Source organism: Vanacampus margaritifer, chromosome 6 (assembly GCF_051991255.1).
Source record: "Vanacampus margaritifer isolate UIUO_Vmar chromosome 6, RoL_Vmar_1.0, whole genome shotgun sequence".
NCBI classification, from domain to species: domain Eukaryota; kingdom Metazoa; phylum Chordata; class Actinopteri; order Syngnathiformes; family Syngnathidae; genus Vanacampus; species Vanacampus margaritifer.
In genome coordinates, this window is record NC_135437.1 from 16,946,894 (window position 1) to 16,965,576 (window position 18,683).

General features: G+C 42.1%; 2 protein-coding genes across 3 annotated transcripts; both read right to left on the bottom strand.

Moving 5' to 3' along the window:
• Positions 1–5,206: 5,206 nt before the first annotated feature.
• LOC144053886 (high affinity choline transporter 1-like) lies at positions 5,207–14,795 on the bottom strand. 2 transcript variants are annotated; one of them, XM_077568768.1, is made up of 11 exons: positions 14,716–14,795; positions 14,103–14,336; positions 13,916–14,029; positions 12,863–13,018; positions 12,517–12,665; positions 12,216–12,362; positions 9,423–9,576; positions 9,070–9,287; positions 7,043–8,255; positions 6,495–6,571; positions 5,207–6,319 (listed from the first exon to the last, which is right to left on the bottom strand). In XM_077568768.1, the coding sequence occupies exons 2-9, from the start codon at positions 14,284–14,286 to the stop codon at positions 7,731–7,733; spliced, it is 1,647 nt and encodes a 548-aa protein (XP_077424894.1). In that variant the 5' UTR covers positions 14,287–14,336; positions 14,716–14,795; the 3' UTR covers positions 5,207–6,319; positions 6,495–6,571; positions 7,043–7,730. The 2 variants fall into 2 exon arrangements, with proteins under 2 accessions (XP_077424894.1, XP_077424893.1); XM_077568767.1 differs by lacking the exon at positions 6,495–6,571.
• On the bottom strand, positions 14,330–18,252 carry LOC144053174 (uncharacterized). Its single transcript, XM_077567306.1, has 5 exons — positions 18,121–18,252; positions 17,469–17,583; positions 16,548–16,696; positions 15,169–16,399; positions 14,330–14,336 (listed from the first exon to the last, which is right to left on the bottom strand). The coding sequence occupies exons 4-5, from the start codon at positions 15,702–15,704 to the stop codon at positions 14,330–14,332; spliced, it is 543 nt and encodes a 180-aa protein (XP_077423432.1). The 5' UTR covers positions 15,705–16,399; positions 16,548–16,696; positions 17,469–17,583; positions 18,121–18,252.
• Between the last annotated feature and the right edge of the window lie 431 nt (positions 18,253–18,683).

Here is an 18,683-nt window from a genome sequence, read left to right on the forward strand (position 1 = left end):
CTTACTCTATCAGAGAAAAATCTGCGTTATAGAAACAACTGGATGCTCAGGAGAGCCATGATATGATTTTCTTTACAAGTGTATCTGTAAACTTTTGATCACGACTGTAGTTGTTTCCTGACCATGGCTGTCTAGTCCTAGCTAAAGAAGCTGGGGCTCTTGCTCATGTTACTCTGATGTAGGCCTGCAATTATCAAGCAAATGCACCAGCCATTAACAGACAATGTTGCATGGGCCTGCAATTACATAACCTGTCATTCCGAAATGTCACCATTTTTAACAGAGCTGAATTCTACCCGCTACGCTAAGTCCAACCTTAACCAAAATCGGAACGGTGACAATTTGACAACAGTTAACAGAAATCTACCTCTATTCATAGAGTAAAGCAAAATATGTGGATCTGAGATGGTTCACACAGTACACAGCTACTCCCAAAGAAGAAATAAAATATAATTGATAAATAACATTGATAAAGAAAAATAATAATAATTCACTTTGCAGTAACACTAATTTTCTAACTTGTATTAGCTTGGACATGACAATGACTTGACAATGATAAAGCTACATTTCTGGATTAATCAGATATGCTTCCACTGAATTGACATCATCTGATTTATTTTTTTTACTCCCAAAATTTGAGATCAAGACAGTGGAATCATGAGCAATGATTAAAACCAGCATTTAAGGACCATTTGTCAACATGGCAACTGGTCTGGTTTTGAGTTAGCCTCCTGTAGTCAGGGGCTTCTAGTGGAAGAAATCTGATTATGTGAGATTACTTTTGAGTATGCACATTCCAAAGTATGCAATATGGAAATATTCCATATGTTTTGGAAGATGTATACATGTCCAGATTACCAGAATAATAGGACTACCATTAATGCAATTTTATCACATAAAAACAATACATTATACGATTAAAAACGCAAAATGTCCACAAATACATGTCTCATTTCCAATGTAATTAGCTCCATTTGATTATTTGGCCCCAGACATATGGGCTTGACCACTTCAATTATGATTTAAGATCATCTTGAAGGCGAGCTATTGAGAAATTGTTTTTTGAAAGTAGTCATTTTTAAAGATCCAATATGGCTACTTTAAAAACCTCGAGAGAGAGAGAAAAAAAGGCAATAAACCTTTTCTGATTTGTTAGGAATTAAGCTTTCCAAAAATATATAGTTTGCCAAATCTCCCCCCCAAAAAATCCAACAAACTCATATGTCTGAACATAGTAAACTGGACTATATGTCACTGCTAACAATATTAAGCTATAGTATTTATACAAATTTTTTTTTAAAAATCCATGAATCTGTGGGGTCGTCGTGCTCAAATTCCAATGTAATCCTGTTTTCTCACTAAAGCTAACCCAACTCTACTTTGCTGTAATTATTAGTTTTCATCTTCTTCTTTTTTAACTTTCAAGTGTGGAGGTTTCCTCCGGCCACTAGGAGTCTAGTTTTGGAGTACTGAATGCTATCTGTAGCAGTCAATCGTTTATGCCACAGCTCTCTGCACAGTTCACATTAAGCCACTGACTGATCCCTGTAAATCTACATGTATCATTTATTATTGTTAGTTTGATAGTTATTGTTAGTATTTACTACACGTTCTATCAGAGTTGATAGTCATAGCGTACACAAGTTTGTATCATTGAGGAGTGTGTTTCTCCATAAAGCAACCTCAAACTTTCTATGGTTCCGGGCGGTGCATATATGGTTTTAAAATTATTATAGTTTTGTAGCTGACATTGTTGTGTTTGAATTAAACCACCCTCCCTTTACCTACAGAAGTAGCTACAGCTCCAATGATAATTTAGGAGATTCCCATAATGGAAGCACAGCCACCACCAGCAAAACAGGTTACCTGAGCCCATTAAAACTGACTACATAAATCCATCCATCATCCATCCAGCCATAAGTATTCTTCTTATCTGGGGTCTAATCATGGGTGCAGAAGCAGCTTTAGGCAGCTTTTGGGTGCATGAGCCCCAATTATAAATTCTAAGTAATGAACTTATTGGAATCAAACACAAGGCTTGCTCTATTGCTAATATAGGTTATCTATGGTCTCAGCAGCTTGCTAGCGTAACAAGTAGCATGCATGCTAACCCATACAGCATTCAAAATGTTTGCCACGAGGATTATTTACTACTAAGTACAACATCATAGTGTGCAATAACCAGTGTTGAACCTGAACAAATTCAATAAACAAAAGGGATTTTAGGAGCTATTCCAGTCCTATATTATATCCTACATTACTTACAAGAAGACGCAGGCAACTGACTGGGTGAACCTGCAGCCTTGGAGTGAGTAGAAGAGTGATTCACCTGAACTCTCTATGTGACCTGCTAGTCAGAAAATCTTTGATCAAAGTGTTTTCATTTTTTTCGTTTTGTTTAATGCTAGCTCATGACTTCAGGCAAGGGCTTGAGCATTCAATTTTACTAAGTTCGTTTTAATTAATAAATTAAAAAATGTCAATAAGCGAAGTGCGCATTACGTTTGAGCGTGCCTGAAAATCAAGTGAAAAAAAAACTTGCTACCAAACAAAGCCGTCATTTGAATGGAGTGCTCAAAGTGTTTGCGTAACTGCACACATGATAGCTTGCAAAAATTGTTTAACCCCTGGGCGTTATTATAGCTTTATTATGTTCTTGTAATTTGTGCCAAAATCTGCCATTTCCTTTGAAGGTGTGATAACTTCGTCAACAGGCCAAATTAGAGCCTTGCCTAGCTCCTCAAGGAAGAGCCGCTGCCTGTAGCTTTTCTTCTGTTTCCATTCAGGGTAAATCACGGTAAAAAGCACAAATGCATTGAAGCAAGACATGTCCAGCATGTGATAGAAAACACACATGGGCCACCTCTGTGCCCGCCGGCGGCAGGAGTATGTGGCCTGAGGAGTCTGTCATCAAACCTAATTGTCCGGTTGATTTGGCAGAAGCGTCCATGGGCCATAGTTTTTGAAAATATGGACCGTCCGCTATCTTTGTCCCATAAACTGATCGTTGCCTCATGCTTGGATTTGTATAACCCTGCCAGAATCAGCAGCCCCAAGTAAGCACGCAGCTCGCTGACAGTCAGTGTGCTCCAAGAAGTGACTGACCTGAGCCCATGGAGGTTTGTCATGTCCAAAATTCGCTGGATGATGTCCTCATTGAAAAATAAATCAAACGCAGTTTCAGGGCTGCTGATTCTGGCAACTGCGTAGAGTGTTGGCCCGGGATTAGGAATGGAAGGGGGGACATAATGTCTGACCACTTCGTGGATAGGAAACCATAATATTTTTTTATTTTTTTGAGAGCCACTCACTATTTTGTTCACCCTGATCGTCATTGTCATCATCCTCTGTCTCCCCGTCGTGTTCATCTCGGCCCCCCTCCTCCTCGCTCTCACCTCCGCTATCATCTGAGTCCACTTTCCACTCCTCGTCATGCTCATCGTCGTAATCTTCGTCATCATCCTCTTCCTCCTCCGGCATCCAAAGTCCAAGAGGAGACTCTGTAACCTCTTCCGACCTCTCCGAACTAACGTCCGACTTAAATTCTTCTTCGGAATCAGAACTTTCTAAAACGAGCTGAATCGCGTCCTTCAATCCCATTTTTCTCTCCATTCTTCTCGCCATTTTCTCTACCAGTTGTGTTGAAAGAAATGCAAAGTAGTGATCATCGCGAGAACAACGACCTCAAAAATGCCCAGAACCAATAAGAGTAAAGAAATTCAAACACTCAACCAGTAAGAGTTGAAATTCAAACAATAACAATAAACAAGTGCATTTTTTTTTTTTGCATCTGTGGACGGTACCTTTGCATTTTCTTGTGCACACCTGCAAATATGCATGCCAAAATAGACTGAAAGTGAGCTCTGACACATCAACACTAAACTTTTGTGTAATTCCAACCGTTTTTATCACATTCATTTTGACCAATCTGCAGCGGGCTTTGCACAAGCAAATTCATTTATTAGCCTATGGCGCCACCTGGTGTATTTTGGGTGTTAACACTCTAAACACACAAATTCCTCCATTTTCATGTTTATGACTCGTCAAAGAAGCGATTGCATCAGTAATCACGGAAAATGCATTATAACAGATCAGGTTTACAGCATATCAAAAACTGATTTATAACGGGAGTCAATGAGCCAAAATCCGGCATTATTACAACAACTTCGTGTGAATCTCCTCCTCCTGTTTGGTAATAGTTATAAATTACAGCATGGCGCCAATTTGAACTTCTACATGTTTTAACAATCCTGGTGAAATTTCAGGTCCCTAGTGTATTTTTTCAAATGCTTTTTCTTTGATGAAAAACAGAAAAACATAAAAATGCCAGAAAATGGACAAATAACGCCCAGGGGTTAAACAACATTCAGCCTGAAGTGACAAAACGACAGGTGCACCTGGTGCTATTCTTAACTGTCCTAATGGAGTTTATCGGCAAAAACACAATTGCAATGCTTGAGAAGACAGTAGCGTATGTTTGTAAACCTCCGTTTCACTCTTCCCAATTACCAGACAGAAAAGAAAGATCCAAACGGACGCATAAGAGGCCAAATTATTATTTTTTTAAACACGTTTATTTTGTCAATACCCTTAAAGCGAGGGAACAGATGGAAGCATCACGACGCTTGCTAGCGGACGTACGTGTAACCAAGCTAATGGAGTGAAAGTCATCAAGAACCTGCTTTTAGCCCCAATTGACCCCTTCAGTAAAGAAAGCTCCCACCCGTCTCTTGATCGCGTCCCGGTGTTGTGTCCTCTGTCCAACTCCCGGAAAAGTGCACACATTCAGTCAAATAATAAGCACTTAAATAGACTTAACTGTCGTGTCCCGGCAGAGGGTAGTCACTAACGACATGCTATTCATGTTTAAAATAGATTCAATAAATAACATCAACTTCCCAACGGTTGAAATGGTCCAAATCAGCGCTTCCCCCGTTAGACTCCATTAGTTTTCAATGGCAAATTGGTAGCAGGCTACCAGCAGGCCTACCCATAATTCACCGCGCTGCCGAGATGTGCACTTCTCTTATTGGTGACTCACACCCACATACAAAGCAAATTTGATGTATGGACTAGTGATGGGAATTCCGGCTCCCAAATGGCTCTTTAGATTTTTTGTCGCTTAAATAAATATATTGCCAACAACAATTTAAAACTATGCGCAATATGAAATACTAATGTGAAAAAAATTGCACTATACCAAATGTTGGTTGTATAAAATACACTTTTATTTATAAACTCGACTATAAACTCAAATAGAAAGTGCAAACAAATTAAAAACAAACATTTAACTATTTACAAATGAACTTATATAAGGTTTAACAATAACAATTTTCAAGTGAAACAACAGACAAACAGAATCGCACAGCAAAATATAAATTAAAATGTGTAAAATAAAAATAAAATAAAAAATCTGCATCCAGAAAACAGTGTTCTTCAGTCTAGATTTACATTCAGAAATGCCAAATGCCTCAACTTTGAGGCACTATTTCTTCTCTCCGTTAATATCTGTCCTGCTTTTGAGAAGATTCTTTCAGATGGGACTGAAGTGGCAACAATGCACACTACTGTAGAGCCTCCCCGATATGAAGTTTTAGTCTTGCAGACTTTACACACGCCTTAGTTTTGTCAGTTGTTGTATTGAAATGTGTCCATATATTGCTGCGTTTTCTCGTCACTCATTTTTGAACTGTTTTTTTTACCTTTCCGTTTATAGAAGCGCTCTCCTCCTCTCTCGTCTCCTCCCTCCCGTTCGCGTTCGAGTGTGTGTGACTGCTTGCAGCGTGCTGTCGTGTGCCCCTCCCCCCTTTTGCGAGAGAGAAAAAAAGCGGCTCCCAGTCAGGAGCCGGCTCCCGTCGTTCACGTCAAAGATCCGGCTCTCAGAGCCGGTTCGTTCGCGACCGACACATCACTAGTATGGACGCTCTGTGATATTGAATGGTGAGCCTGTAACGGCTTTTGAGGCTGCACATACAGTACCATCCATTCTACTTTATCACTTTTATCAAACCATAAAACGATACTTCAAGATATTGATACTTGCGACCTCTTGTGGCCGTTTGATGATCAAGAAAATTAGGAGAATAAAAAAAAAAATTCCATTAATTTCATGCAATTTTAAGGAAAACTCCTGGCAATGATGTCTTTAAAATGATTGTTGTTGTTTTTTTTTTGTTTTGGCGGCACGGTGACTGACTGGTTAGCACGTCCGCCTCCCAGTGCAGAGGACGTGAGATCGAGTCCGGGCTTCGGCCTTCCTGGGTGGAGTTAGCATGTTCTTCCCGTGCTTGCGTGGGTTTTCTCCGGGTACTCCGGTTTCCTTCCACATTCCAAAGACATGCATGGCAGGTTAATTGAACACTCCAAATTGTCCATAAGTGTGATTGTTCGTCTGTGTGTCCTGCGATTGGCTGGCAACCAGTGCCCCCCCCGCTCCCCCCGTAAAGCACAATTCTCAATACAGTCAACCTGAATTTTTAATTAGCACAACTCACAGAATAGTTGAATAATCCAATAGGGCACTGGTAGGAATACTGTAAATCAGTCACGAGGATCAGTTCCAATTGAAAGCCTACAGAAAATGTATTATTATTATTATTATATATTTTTGTCATGTCTACAGATGATAACGAGTGTGGTAGTGTCTAATTAAAATGTGTCTAAGTGTGGAATGACATCGAGACACCCATGAGCACTTTGGTACAAAGGATGCGTTCATTTTTTTTTTTTGTTCTACAGAAAAATAAACAGAAATGCCATTTTTTTTATGCAACACATTACTTTTGTCATGTTTACACATGATAACAAGAGTGGCACTTTATACATAAAACGCGTGCGAGTGATAGAAACCGGCGAGAAACGACGTATTTACGTTTGCGGGGGGGAGGGGTGTTCTGGGGGGGGGGGGCATGTTTCGGCTGTGGCAACGTAGGAACAAGACGAAATCGTCAAAGACTTTCAAAAATACTCGTCATAGAAACTCTTCGTGTTGGCGACAAAAGTACACAATAATACGGTATATTTTTATTTAAGCACAACTTACCTCAAATCAGACGAATTTCTCAAGTTAGTCAGCAGCCGTTGGACGTGACTCGCAACTTGGATTTGCCGGTCCGGAAAAGGAAGTAGTGTCGTTTCCCACCGGACACCACTGAAACTAATGCTTGTCAAAGGTTCCTAGGCATGCGTTTGCAATAAATTGACCGGCAGTGAACAAAGACAGAAGCTATTTTTTAATAGGTTTTAGGTGAACTAATGAATACACACACACTCGCACGCACGCACGCACATACACATACACATACACACATTCACCCACATACAAAAAAAATAAAAAATAAAAATAAAAATATATATATATTAAAAAAAAGGAGAGCAATGATGATGACATGTCAAATCGGTAAAATTACCGAATGAACAATACTGAGCTCTCCAGGGAAAAAAAGGAAGCTATTTTGGCCACATTTTGAGCGGAAACACATTGCTACCTCATCACCACAATCAGCGTTAAAGGGTTGTAAGGAAAAATGTCAGTCGGTTAGATGGGGCATTGAAATCACATTCCTGAGATATCATTAGCTGCTCTAGTATTTAGCATTTAAGCCCAAAGATCAGGGGTTCCTATTCACTGTGACAGTTAATACTTTACAGAAGAAAGCACAGTTTCAAAAATAAGTAGGAAGGTGCACATAAAAAAGCATAAATAAAGGCTTGACACCGATACTGTCGGCCTATAAAGCTGTATTAAAGACATAGTTATTTTCGTCATTGGAAATTGGTATTTGTGTCCCCTCCTCTTCTATTTCTTCCATTTTCTTTTTGAATGCATTCAACACATCCCAGGACTGAGGAATGAACTGGCGAGAGAAGCCCAGCTGGAATAGCCAGGACATGAGTATAATGGCGGCCAAAGAAATTAGCACAATCAGTGTCCTGAAAGGAAAGTACTGCGTGACGACGCCATCTTTCTCCCTCCAGCCTGGGTAGAGCAGCACAGGAGGGATGCCTAGTGCTGGCTCTCCACTCAGCACACGTAGCAGCAAACCTATCAGGTAGCCACTGATGGCACCGTAGCAATTGGCAAAGCGGAGGTGCACCACACAGGCCAACTGTGGGATCATAATGCAGTAAAGTATGTCGTTGGCTAGTACAAAAAGAGCATGGATGCTGCTCTTGTTAAAGGCCAGACTGGTTCCAGCCAACCCCACCAGCAGCACACTAATCCTGATCACCCACTGTAGTTCCCTTTCTGATGCCTGCAGGTAAAAAAAAAAAAAACATCATGAAATGTTCTGTTGCATTGCTCGTTGCTGAAACACACATACAAACACAACTTTATTTGTAGAACTCTTTTAAAACAAGCATAGTGTCAGGGGCTGCGTAAAACATGCGTGATTGGTCGCAAAATAAAAGAGCAAAGTCGAAACAAATAAAGAGCTAACCAGGGAGGTGGGCAGAGAAGGGTACAAAAGCCAAAAGACAAACACAAAAAAACTCTAAGCATACACAAGGCAGATACTAAAAGAGAACAAAAAAGTCACAGGAGTACTTACTAACGAACGGAAGACGAGCAATACTACTGGCAAGGACAAAACTAAAGATGAGGAACATGAGAGTAAGAAGCTGGCAACGTCTATGACTAGCAATGACAATATCTCAGCACCCTTCTTCTGTTTCTCCTGCGTCTAAATACTCTGCTGATGATAATGGGCAGCAGGTGTGACGCAGGAGACCACCGCCACACACCTGGGCTCTGCAACACAAGGAAAAAACCCAACAGAACCAACCAACCAACCAGGATGTGACACGTAGCTGCATACAAGGTGCCGTACATTAATTTAAAGCAGAGTTTCATGCTGAGTTGAAAGCCAAAGAATAAAAATGAGGTTTAAAAATGGACAGAGAGGGGGATTGCCTCGGTACCTAAGGTAGTGTCTGCTCCACTGACCTCAGGCACCGGGCAAGTGCGTAGGGGAGCATGAGCTCAGAGAGGTAAAGTGAGGCGAGACCATTTCAAGATTTAAAAACAAATAAAAAATAAAAAAGGAGTACATGCACCTACGTACACACCTGCTTTCTCAAGGACGTCTTGTATATATTTAGTGTGAACATGGACGCCGATGACAGCAACGCTGAGTCCATGGAGGACATAACTGCTGCTGCTAGAGCCCCGATGCCCAACACTGACACCCAGGCGGGCGTGATATAGGACAAAGCCAATGGTAGGATATTTCCTGCTTCTCCGCGCTCATAAGGTGGGGGTAGACCATATTCTGTCTGGTTCCAGTCTTGGAGAGGAAGAAAAAGCATGGAGGAGGCACATACAGAGGGAAAGAGGAAAATCAATTGCGGCAAATACGACAATAAGCAGGCGTAAGTAAGTTCTTATTCACATGGTGGAGTGTTGTAGATTGTGTGCATACCCGCAGAAGCAGCTACAGCTCCAATGATCACTGAAGGGATTCCCATAATAAAAGTACAACCACCAGCAGTATAACAAGTGAACTGAGCCCGGGCCGAGGAGGATGCTGCAAGAATCCTCTGGAATAGAGCCTGAGATGCCAGTCCCCCAACAGCCTACAACACAACACGCATGAGCATGCACAGTTCAGCAAGTGTGCCATTTATATCGCCAATATAATGGATAAAAATGGACTATGCACTGTTTCACTGTCATCCAATTTTCCTGTGCTTAGCTGGGACCGGATTGCGGGGGCAGCAGCTTTAGCAGGGAAGCCCAGATTTCCTTCACCCCAGCCACTATGTTCAGCTGTTCCGGTGGGATCCCAAGGCATTGTTGAGACATTGTCTCTCTAGCATGTCCTGGGTTGTCACCAGGCCGTCCTCTCAGTGGGGTCTGCCCAGGGGTCCATTTCACAAAGCATGTTCAACAAACACTGAGACTAACCCTGAACAGCAAGTTGACTATACTGAGAGAGGAAATTCTGCGTTTTCGGTTCCAGAACGGCTGATTTGAGGTTTTATCAACGCAGAGTTGTTTCACCTGGAGTTAGCACTACATTAAAAAGTCCACATCAATGGAGCCCCGATTCATCAATTCACCAAGGCAACCCACACCAGATGCATGTTTTTTTTATCATTGTTTGTTTAGTACCGCCTTTTGTTCCGCCTTCTAAATTTGTGAATGAATGCACATAGCAGGAAGGTGGAGGCAGGAAGTCCTTTGGTGCTGAGGGCATCCACTTTCTCCTTTCTGCAGAAAGACAAACTTGGGTGTGGTCCTTGATTACTGTCTCACGCAGTTGCATCATTTGATGAAGATTTAAATGTAACACTGACAAACCTGTTGAATGGTAGCTCATTAATTAATTTCATTTAGGTGCGATCCAGCAGGGGAGAAGTGCACTTGACTCATGATGATGGACTGTGATGTGAAACGGTACCGCTCAAAAAGACAACTGTCTGGAAATGCCATTATGCCAGCATATCTATGTGGAGTCTGATTCCCTGCCCAATACTGCAGCACCTTCATCAATATGTCAAAAGGACATGTTATGTTTGCGACAAAAGTGGACTTTACGCTATACACTATAGGCGTATTTACGCAAAAAGTCGCCATAGCGGACTGAATGAATGAGGAAATGAAATGTCGTGTGTGGCTGAAGGGAAAACCTGCTAACGACCAGGTTAGGTTCACGGACACTGTTACTACGGTAACTAACCGAGAGTTTAAATGACCTCTTTTTGTGAAACAGGCTAGAGTTACCTCTTTTCCTCTGGTTTCAATTACTTCCTTTTCTGAAACGGAAGATGCAGAATATCCCACATTTCAGGGTTTCTTGACCTAGGGTTCTCACTAAACCTGCTTTGTGAAATAGACCCCAGGGGCATCCTGACCCGATGACTGAGCCACATCATCTGGCTCCTCTCGATGCAGAGTACCACTAAGCCCATCCCGGTTGACCTAGCTTCTCACACAATGTCTATGCAAGAGTCCGAAGACCCTGCAAACCGATTTCGGCCACTTGTATCTGGGATGTTGTTCTTTCAGTCACGACCTACAACTCGTGACCATAGGTGAGGGTGGGCCTTTCAGCTCAGCTCCTTATTCACCATGACAGACCGCTAGAGTCTACGTCACTGCAGGGTCTGCACCAATCCGACTGTAGACCTCCCACTCTATCCTCACCTCACTCGTAAACAAGACCCCAAGATTCATGAGATCTCCTACTTGAGGCAGGATCTCATCTGCGACCCTGAGAGAGGGTAGTCCATCCTTTCCGACTGTGGACCATGGTCTCAGATTTCTCAGCCCATATAAGAGGGTTTAGAACCCCCTACTTCCAAAGTAACCTCTTTCACCAAGTCCATAAAACACATGTACTGCAGACTGTTTGGGCGAGGACTAAAACCACACTGCTCCTCCTGAATTTGAAATTCCCAGTGCATAAATATGCCCACACATGCTTGATACCTCTCACCATGGCCAACTCCAAGGTGGATCCCCTCTCAAGAGCACACACCTGCTCAGGCTCCTTCCCTGCCAGAGAGGTGAACTTCCAGGTCCCGACACCACCCACCAAGGTTCTCAACTTTTGCCGCCGCCCAGCTCTCACTGAACTGTTGCTCTATCCCACAGGTGATGAGCCCATAGGAAGGGGGACCCACATTTTCAGGATGCACCCAGTGCTGGCCATGAAGTACCACTTCCAGGCCTGGCTCCAGAGCGTCCCGGTAAGGGACAACTGAGCCATTTCTGTTCTTTCCGTCACGAACCAACACTTGTGACAATAGGTGAGGGTGGGAACATAGATTGGCCGGTAAATTGAGCTATCTTTGAACCGTGATTTGTTTGGTGCCTCACCTAGGACCTGTTTACCATGCGACGGCTTGCTTTGCCAGATGCATAAATCTCCAGACAACTCCTAATACAGGGGCGGGCAAACTCGGTCCTCGAGGGCTGGAGTCCTGCAGGTTTTGGAAGTTTCCCTCTTCCAACATAAACTGATTCCAATCAACAGGATTGTTATCAGGCTCATGCAGAGCTTGCTGATGAGCTGATCATATGTCAGCTGTGTTGGAGAAGGGAAACATCCAAAACCTACAGGACTCCAGCCCTCAAGGACCGAGTTTGCCCATCCCTGCGCTAGGGTCAGTCGAAAAACACAAACTCCTCCAGTGTACGTAGCATATTAAGCACAATAGATCTGTAACATTTATATAAATACATCTGATAAAGTAAAATTTGATCTGACCAGCACGAAAAATTCATCTGTCCACTTTCCTGCGTCCTCAAGCTTCACCTGTCCTAGCCAGGAGACGACGTTTGACTGGTTGAAAGTGGTTGTTTGTGAGAGGTCAGTCACCGCAGGACTGAGAAACATGAATGGAATACAGAGCCACTAAAACAAAAACACAAACATTTGTTAGACACAGCAAAAAAAAAAGAAAACAAAAAAAGACCAAAACAGAATTTCCAAAAAGCGGCTGCCTTGACATTCCCTAACGGAACGACTGCAATCACATAACCTATGTACACTTTTCTTGATAGCTCACCAGACTGACAAATATAAAGGACAGCTGGATGATATCAGTGTACACAACAGCGTAGAGGCCTCCTAAAACAGTGTAGATGATAGAGACAGCCGCAGAGATCGGGATTGAGATCGCAGATGATAAATCAAGGATGATGCTCATCGTCCCACCTGGAATGGAAATCACACGCAATACTAAATCGAAAGAGCATGTGGCCAAATCCCTTAGATTTTGGGACGCTTACTTCTGCCATCATACACAGACTATAAACTCATTGCAGCATAGAGCTTTGATAATGAACCTTGTGTCACCTGTTCACGTCTTGCCTATGTTAGGAGGAGAAAAGCGTTCAAATGTAATTACTAACCTAGAGCGGCAAGGATGCAGGCCACCCACAAAATATCACCCACCAGAGCAGGAAGTAATAGTGCTGTAGTGAACAATTGGCCGTAACGATGCTGAAATGGGTCCAACATGGTCACGTAGCGTTTGGACCTCATTGGTTTGGCAAAAAACACTCCGGCTGGTAAAACACAAAACATACCAGACCACTAAGTGTCTTACAACAACAACAACAAACAGTGCCCGTCATATCTTAAAATCAGTCTCACCCATTGTAAATAGATTACAGTATACTGCCCTTATAGATATACAGTAGATATCAATCTGTTCATACAAGCAATAAAAAATAGTAACGTAGCAATGTGAAATGCAGATAACAATGAGCCATCCTCATGCTCACCTTTTCTCTTGCAATAAAATCTCGGCGAAACAGCAGTTCAGTGCTCAATTTCGGCAGTTTGGGCACATTTTACAAGCCTGTTTTGTATACCTTAAGTCTCGACAATGTGTTATGTTTGCCTCTGCCATCTTAAATTAAAGAGGGGAACACACACACACACACACACACACACACACACACCGTTAAAATCAGACCTAATGCGAGCCAGATTTCGCCCATCAAAATCAAAGTCTGCAACGGCCCGTTTACTGGACGTTTCTGAAAGATTATCCGGAGCCATCATTCTGTAGTGTGTGGTGTATTAATAATAATAATAATGCATCCGATTTATATAGCACTCTTGAAATTCATGCATTCACACTGGGGTGGCGGTAAGATACTTAAGTAGCCACAGCTGCTCTGGGGCACTCTGACGGAAGCGAGGCTGCCAGTGTGCGCCTACGGCACCTCCGACCACCACCACCAAACATTATATATGAATAAATGCACTTACGCATGACCACTTTTAAATGGACTTCATATTGGCATTATAGGGCTTATTTTATTATTTGTTGTGTATAAGTATGTCATCGTTGATAATTTATGTTTTTATGATATAGTGCCGCAGGCAAGGATGCTGCAGAAATAAGTTTCATTGTGTACACAATGACAAATAAAGTTCAATTCTATTCTACTTACCAATGACAAAATTCAATAAAAATGCAAGAGGCCCGAAAGCCCAGACGAGACCTTGAACTGGAGAGTAAACAGCCTCTGCAGTCCCCAAAATGTAACCTCCACCAACCCATGTCGCTGAAAGAAAACACAAATGAAAAATGGGGAAAAAACCTTCACTGAAAGGCAAACGTAAGAAACTAAATCTTACCTGTCATAGTAAACGTGCCAACCACGACGTTGATATTGCGTCCCCCGACGATGGCGATTTCGCTCTTTTTTCCCGTGCATTTCTTCTCCTCTTGCTTTGACTTGCGCGAGGCATAGATCCCGGTTACCAGGATAACCAAATAAAAGACCCCCACAGCCACAAATCCAGCCACATGCACTGCCATGCTTGCCAACGATCACTGGCGACGGACACGGCAGCCACAAGGTTTACAAACTGGGTGTGACAGCATCAAGATCATTTGTACAAAAAACATTTAAATAAATTGTGGGTAGGGTTAGGGAGAATTTCTACATATACTACATAGCAGTACTTTTTTTTTTTTTAACATACTCTTTACAGCAACGTGACTGGGCTGCTAAATCCTCTTGTGCAATAAAGTGTTGTCACCATACTGTGGTGGGTCAACTAAATGTGTCCTACCCAAGTTTTACAGCGAGCGCCAAGAATGTAATCCTTTCAGGAATGTTCTTGTATTGGTGGTTTTACAAAAAAAAAAAAAACATGTTTACAAGCTAGCAAGATGCCATCACGAAAAACATTCAGCGTAACTAACGTGCGTTAATTTAACTTGAAATGGATTTGGTAGACTCACCGCTCCTTGAAGTGTTCAAAGGGCTGGTGTTGCTTTTTCGTCTTTTACAATCTTCCTCCCCCTCACAAGCAGGTTTGTCTTCTACTCAAACCCACACGTACAACCACCCTGAGGAGTTTAGTGCCTTTTTATTAGTATCTTGTGGAAACAAAATTAGGTAGATAGTAAAAGGCAGTAAAATAAAATCTACCAATTAGCTCACGTCACATGAGTAGTTACATAACCAGAGGCATCCAAACATACCAAAGTCTGTATTATACCGGTCTTTTTTCTTCTTCTGGAGTATTATACCTGTCTATTACATATATTATTTTAATAACATGCTGAAATAGTCATGAAGTTGTGCACGTGGGAGAGTGTGGACCCAAAGGCAACACATCAGGGAGACAGGAATTGTGAACAAAAGGAGAAACTTTATTGAAACAAGTGACTGGGCGAGAGGAGGCTGATTGCCGTGACTGGACGGGACGGGGCGAGAAGAGGCTGGTTGCCGTGACGGGACGGGGCGAGAGGAGGCTGGTTGCCGTGACGGGATGGGGCGAGAGGAGGCTGGTTGCCGTGACGGGACGGGACGGGGCGAGAGGAGGCTGGTTGCCGTGACTGGACGGGACGGGGCGAGAGGAGGCTGGTTGCCGTGCCGTGACGGGACGGGGCGAGAAGAGGCTGGTTGCTGTGACGGGACGGGGCGAGAGGAGGCTGGTTGCCGTGACGGGACGGGGCGAGACGAGAGGAGACTGGTTGCCGTGACGGGACGGGGCGAGAAGAGGCTGGTTGCCGTGACGGGACGGGGCGAGGCGAGAGGAGGCTGGTTGCCGTGACGGGGCGGGGCGGGGCGAGAGGAGGCTGGTTGCCGTGACGGGACGGGGCGAGAGGAGGCTGGTTGCCGTGACGGGACGGGGCGAGGCGAGAGGAGGCTGGTTGCCGTGACGGGACGGGGCGAGGCTGGTTGCCATGACGGGACGGGGCGAGAGGAGGCAGGTTGCGGCCATGTTGGCAGGACTTTCTTATCAAAACAATGGACAGGTGGCGGGCAAATGTAATGCAGCATAGAGGTTAGCTTAGCATCCACCATAGGCACGCAGCTCAAAAGGAGGGTCGTATCTACTTTTTTTAAATTATTTTTTTCACTCGTGTCATGTAAGCTACATGTCTCTTAAACATTTTATTTTTGGTAAAGAGTTGTATTTTTTTTTTGTAAAGCCCTTTTATCAATGGCATCTCATGCTACATTGTGGTTCATGAACACGACCATTGCATACCGTTGCATACCTTTACTACCCCCAAGCACCAACATGGTAAGTTTGGGTAAACTTTACAAATAGCTGCCTTTGATATTTATTTACAATAATTTGATACTGTACTAAAAAGTACTTCAGTGAAATGATGATGACACCTTTCCCCAATTTTTCCGTTAACTTGAGATTCCACTGTATGCTCAAAGTGTCGCTGTGATGATCAAATGTGATATACGGTTGTTTTCATGCAGCGACGATCTACAACAACAGAAACAATCATAAAATGAAGCAAAATATCTGACCAAAATGAGAAAGCTATCTGTCCATTTTCCTGCCTCCTCAAGCTTCATCTCTCCTATCCATGAGTGGATGCTTGACTGGTTGAGATGGGCTGTTTGTGCGATGTCAGTCATCGCAGGACTGAGAATCATAAACGGAATACAGAGCCACTAAAACACAAAACAAACACTAGTTAGTCATAATCAGTATGATTGAAAAGTGCATAGAAAAGCAGATTTTTAAAACAAAGGTCGCCTTATCATTGTTCACAGAACGACTGCAATCATGCGACCTTCGTACCGACCCTTGATAGCTCACCAGGCTGACAAATATGAAGGACAGTTGGATGATGTCAGTGTACGCAACGGCGTAGAGGCCTCCTAAAAATGTGTAGATGATAGAGACGGCCGCAGAGATCAGGATGGAGATTGTAGATGATAATTCAAGGATGATACTCATCGTCCCCCCTGAAAATGACATGCAATATTGAATCCAAGAAAAACAAACACAGCATGAGCGTAAAACACACATCGTACCAGAGCCACATTCGACATATTTGAATATGAATTATTTATTTATTTATTAAAAAGCCTTGAAATTCAATGACTAACCTAATGCAGCGAGGATGCAGGCAACCCACAAAATATCACTGATCAAAGGAGGAATTAATATTGCTCTTGTGAACAACTGGCCGTAGCGATTCTGAAAAGGGTCATACGTGGTCACGTAGCGTTTGGATCGCATTTGTTTCGCGATAAACAATCCTCCTTGAAAGACAGAAAACAGACCAAAGTCAATTGTTTTGATGATTTCCACTTGACTAAAGAGCCTTGGGTTAATATTGAAACACACAAAACGTTATATTTTTCATAGTAGCTAATTTTGTGTTTTAAAATAATAATGTTGTGTTGTAATAACAGTGGTGTGATTTTGTTTGATTGATCGCTAGTCTTATCCGCAAAGTTAATGCTGTTTGTACGGTATTCATAATGACCCCCTTTTCTGCTCTCCTGATGCTTCTTTCATAAGGAAAAGGAGCGTTTAGTTCTTGGGGCTTTTGGGTCGCACTAAATCGCAATCAGATTATTTTTCAAGAACGTTAAGCCTGCCCATTGTATTATTATTTTTGTCTTGTTATTAAATTAACAATGATTGGTATTCAATAATTGTTGGCATAATTTCCTGAATCAATTCTTGTTATGATTTTAATGACGACCGATTCCCACTTTAGACACTCACCTAACGGAAAATTCGCAAGATAAGCAAGCGGGCCAAAAGCCCAGACGAGACCTTGAGCCGGAGAGTAAACAGACCTCGGCAGTCCCCATAATATAACCTCCTCCAACCCATGTTGCTAAAACAAAACAGATGAGAAACACAAGTCAATAGTGAAATTACAGCATTAGGAAGTGGCATTTGTGTGTTTGTGTGTGTGTGTGTGGGGGGGGGGGGGGGGGGAGACAAATCTTAACATTCCTACAAACATGGACACCGAGATATCGAACACATTTTTTTAACAGCAATGGCACAGAGTTTGGACATCCGTTTGAAATAAACATCTTGATTTATTAAGTTTTAACCCAGAAGCAGATGAAAAATCATCGACCAATGAGATTGCATTCTCAATTCTCTGCATCATCAGCTAATTGATCTAGTCTAATTTCCTTATTAAAAATGATAAACCTTTGATAACCGGACTATTCAGGAGATGTAAATAAAGAATATAAAATATAATATAATATTTAATATATATATATATATATATATATATATATATATATATATATATATATATATATATATATATATATTTAATATATAATATAATAAAAATATTCCACCACAATTTGAAATCTATTAGAATGCACGATTAAAAAGTATATTGTGTCACCTTTCAAACAATGTTGTGTGAGTCCATTTCAATCGTTGTAACAATCCGGTACTTCTCAAGAGTTCAAGAGAGGACATCAACCAAGGTCGCCATCTTGGGGTCAAGCTGCAGAACACCAGCGAGCGGAGCTCTACCGAAATCACGTGATCTCCAATTCCGTCTTTTAATTAATTAATTAATTTATTTATTTTACTAAGCCTTAACGTAACTATAACACTAAACGTAATCATAATCTTAACTCAAACTAACGTCAAGTTGTATTATTTGTATATTTCGTTGTTTTAAATAAGACGACTGTTGGCGCTTTCGTCACCACCGGAAACACGTGACACCCCCATTTGAACACCAAAGTTGTAGCGCAGCGCCACCGAATGGCGAATGTGGCGTAATTAAATATATGCTTCACGTTGGTTTGTCTGAACAACTAGGTGGATGGAATCTGATTCATGTCGTGATGGAAATATTAATTTACAAAACACTATGAGTATTTTTAATTGACTGTTTAATTGCCTTGTATTTCAATTAAGTCCTTACCAGCAGTGAATGTGGTAGTATGTGATAAT

What these genes read in the sequence shown, in the direction of transcription:
- LOC144053886 (XM_077568767.1), bottom strand. Translation starts at nt 14,286, where the DNA reads ATGGCAGTGCATGTGGCTGGATTTGTGGCTGTGGGGGTCTTTTATTTG. An exon ending in CCTTTATATTTGTCAGTCTG is followed by an intron (nt 12,363 to 12,516) that starts GTGAGCTATCAA and finishes TTTTTGTTTTAG; the next exon opens with TGGCTCTGTATTCCATTCAT. An exon ending in AGCTGTAGCTGCTTCTGCGG is followed by an intron (nt 9,288 to 9,422) that starts GTATGCACACAA and finishes TTCCTCTCCAAG; the next exon opens with ACTGGAACCAGACAGAATAT.
- LOC144053174 (XM_077567306.1), bottom strand. Translation starts at nt 15,704, where the DNA reads ATGGCCGCAACCTGCCTCCTCTCGCCCCGTCCCGTCATGGCAACCAGC.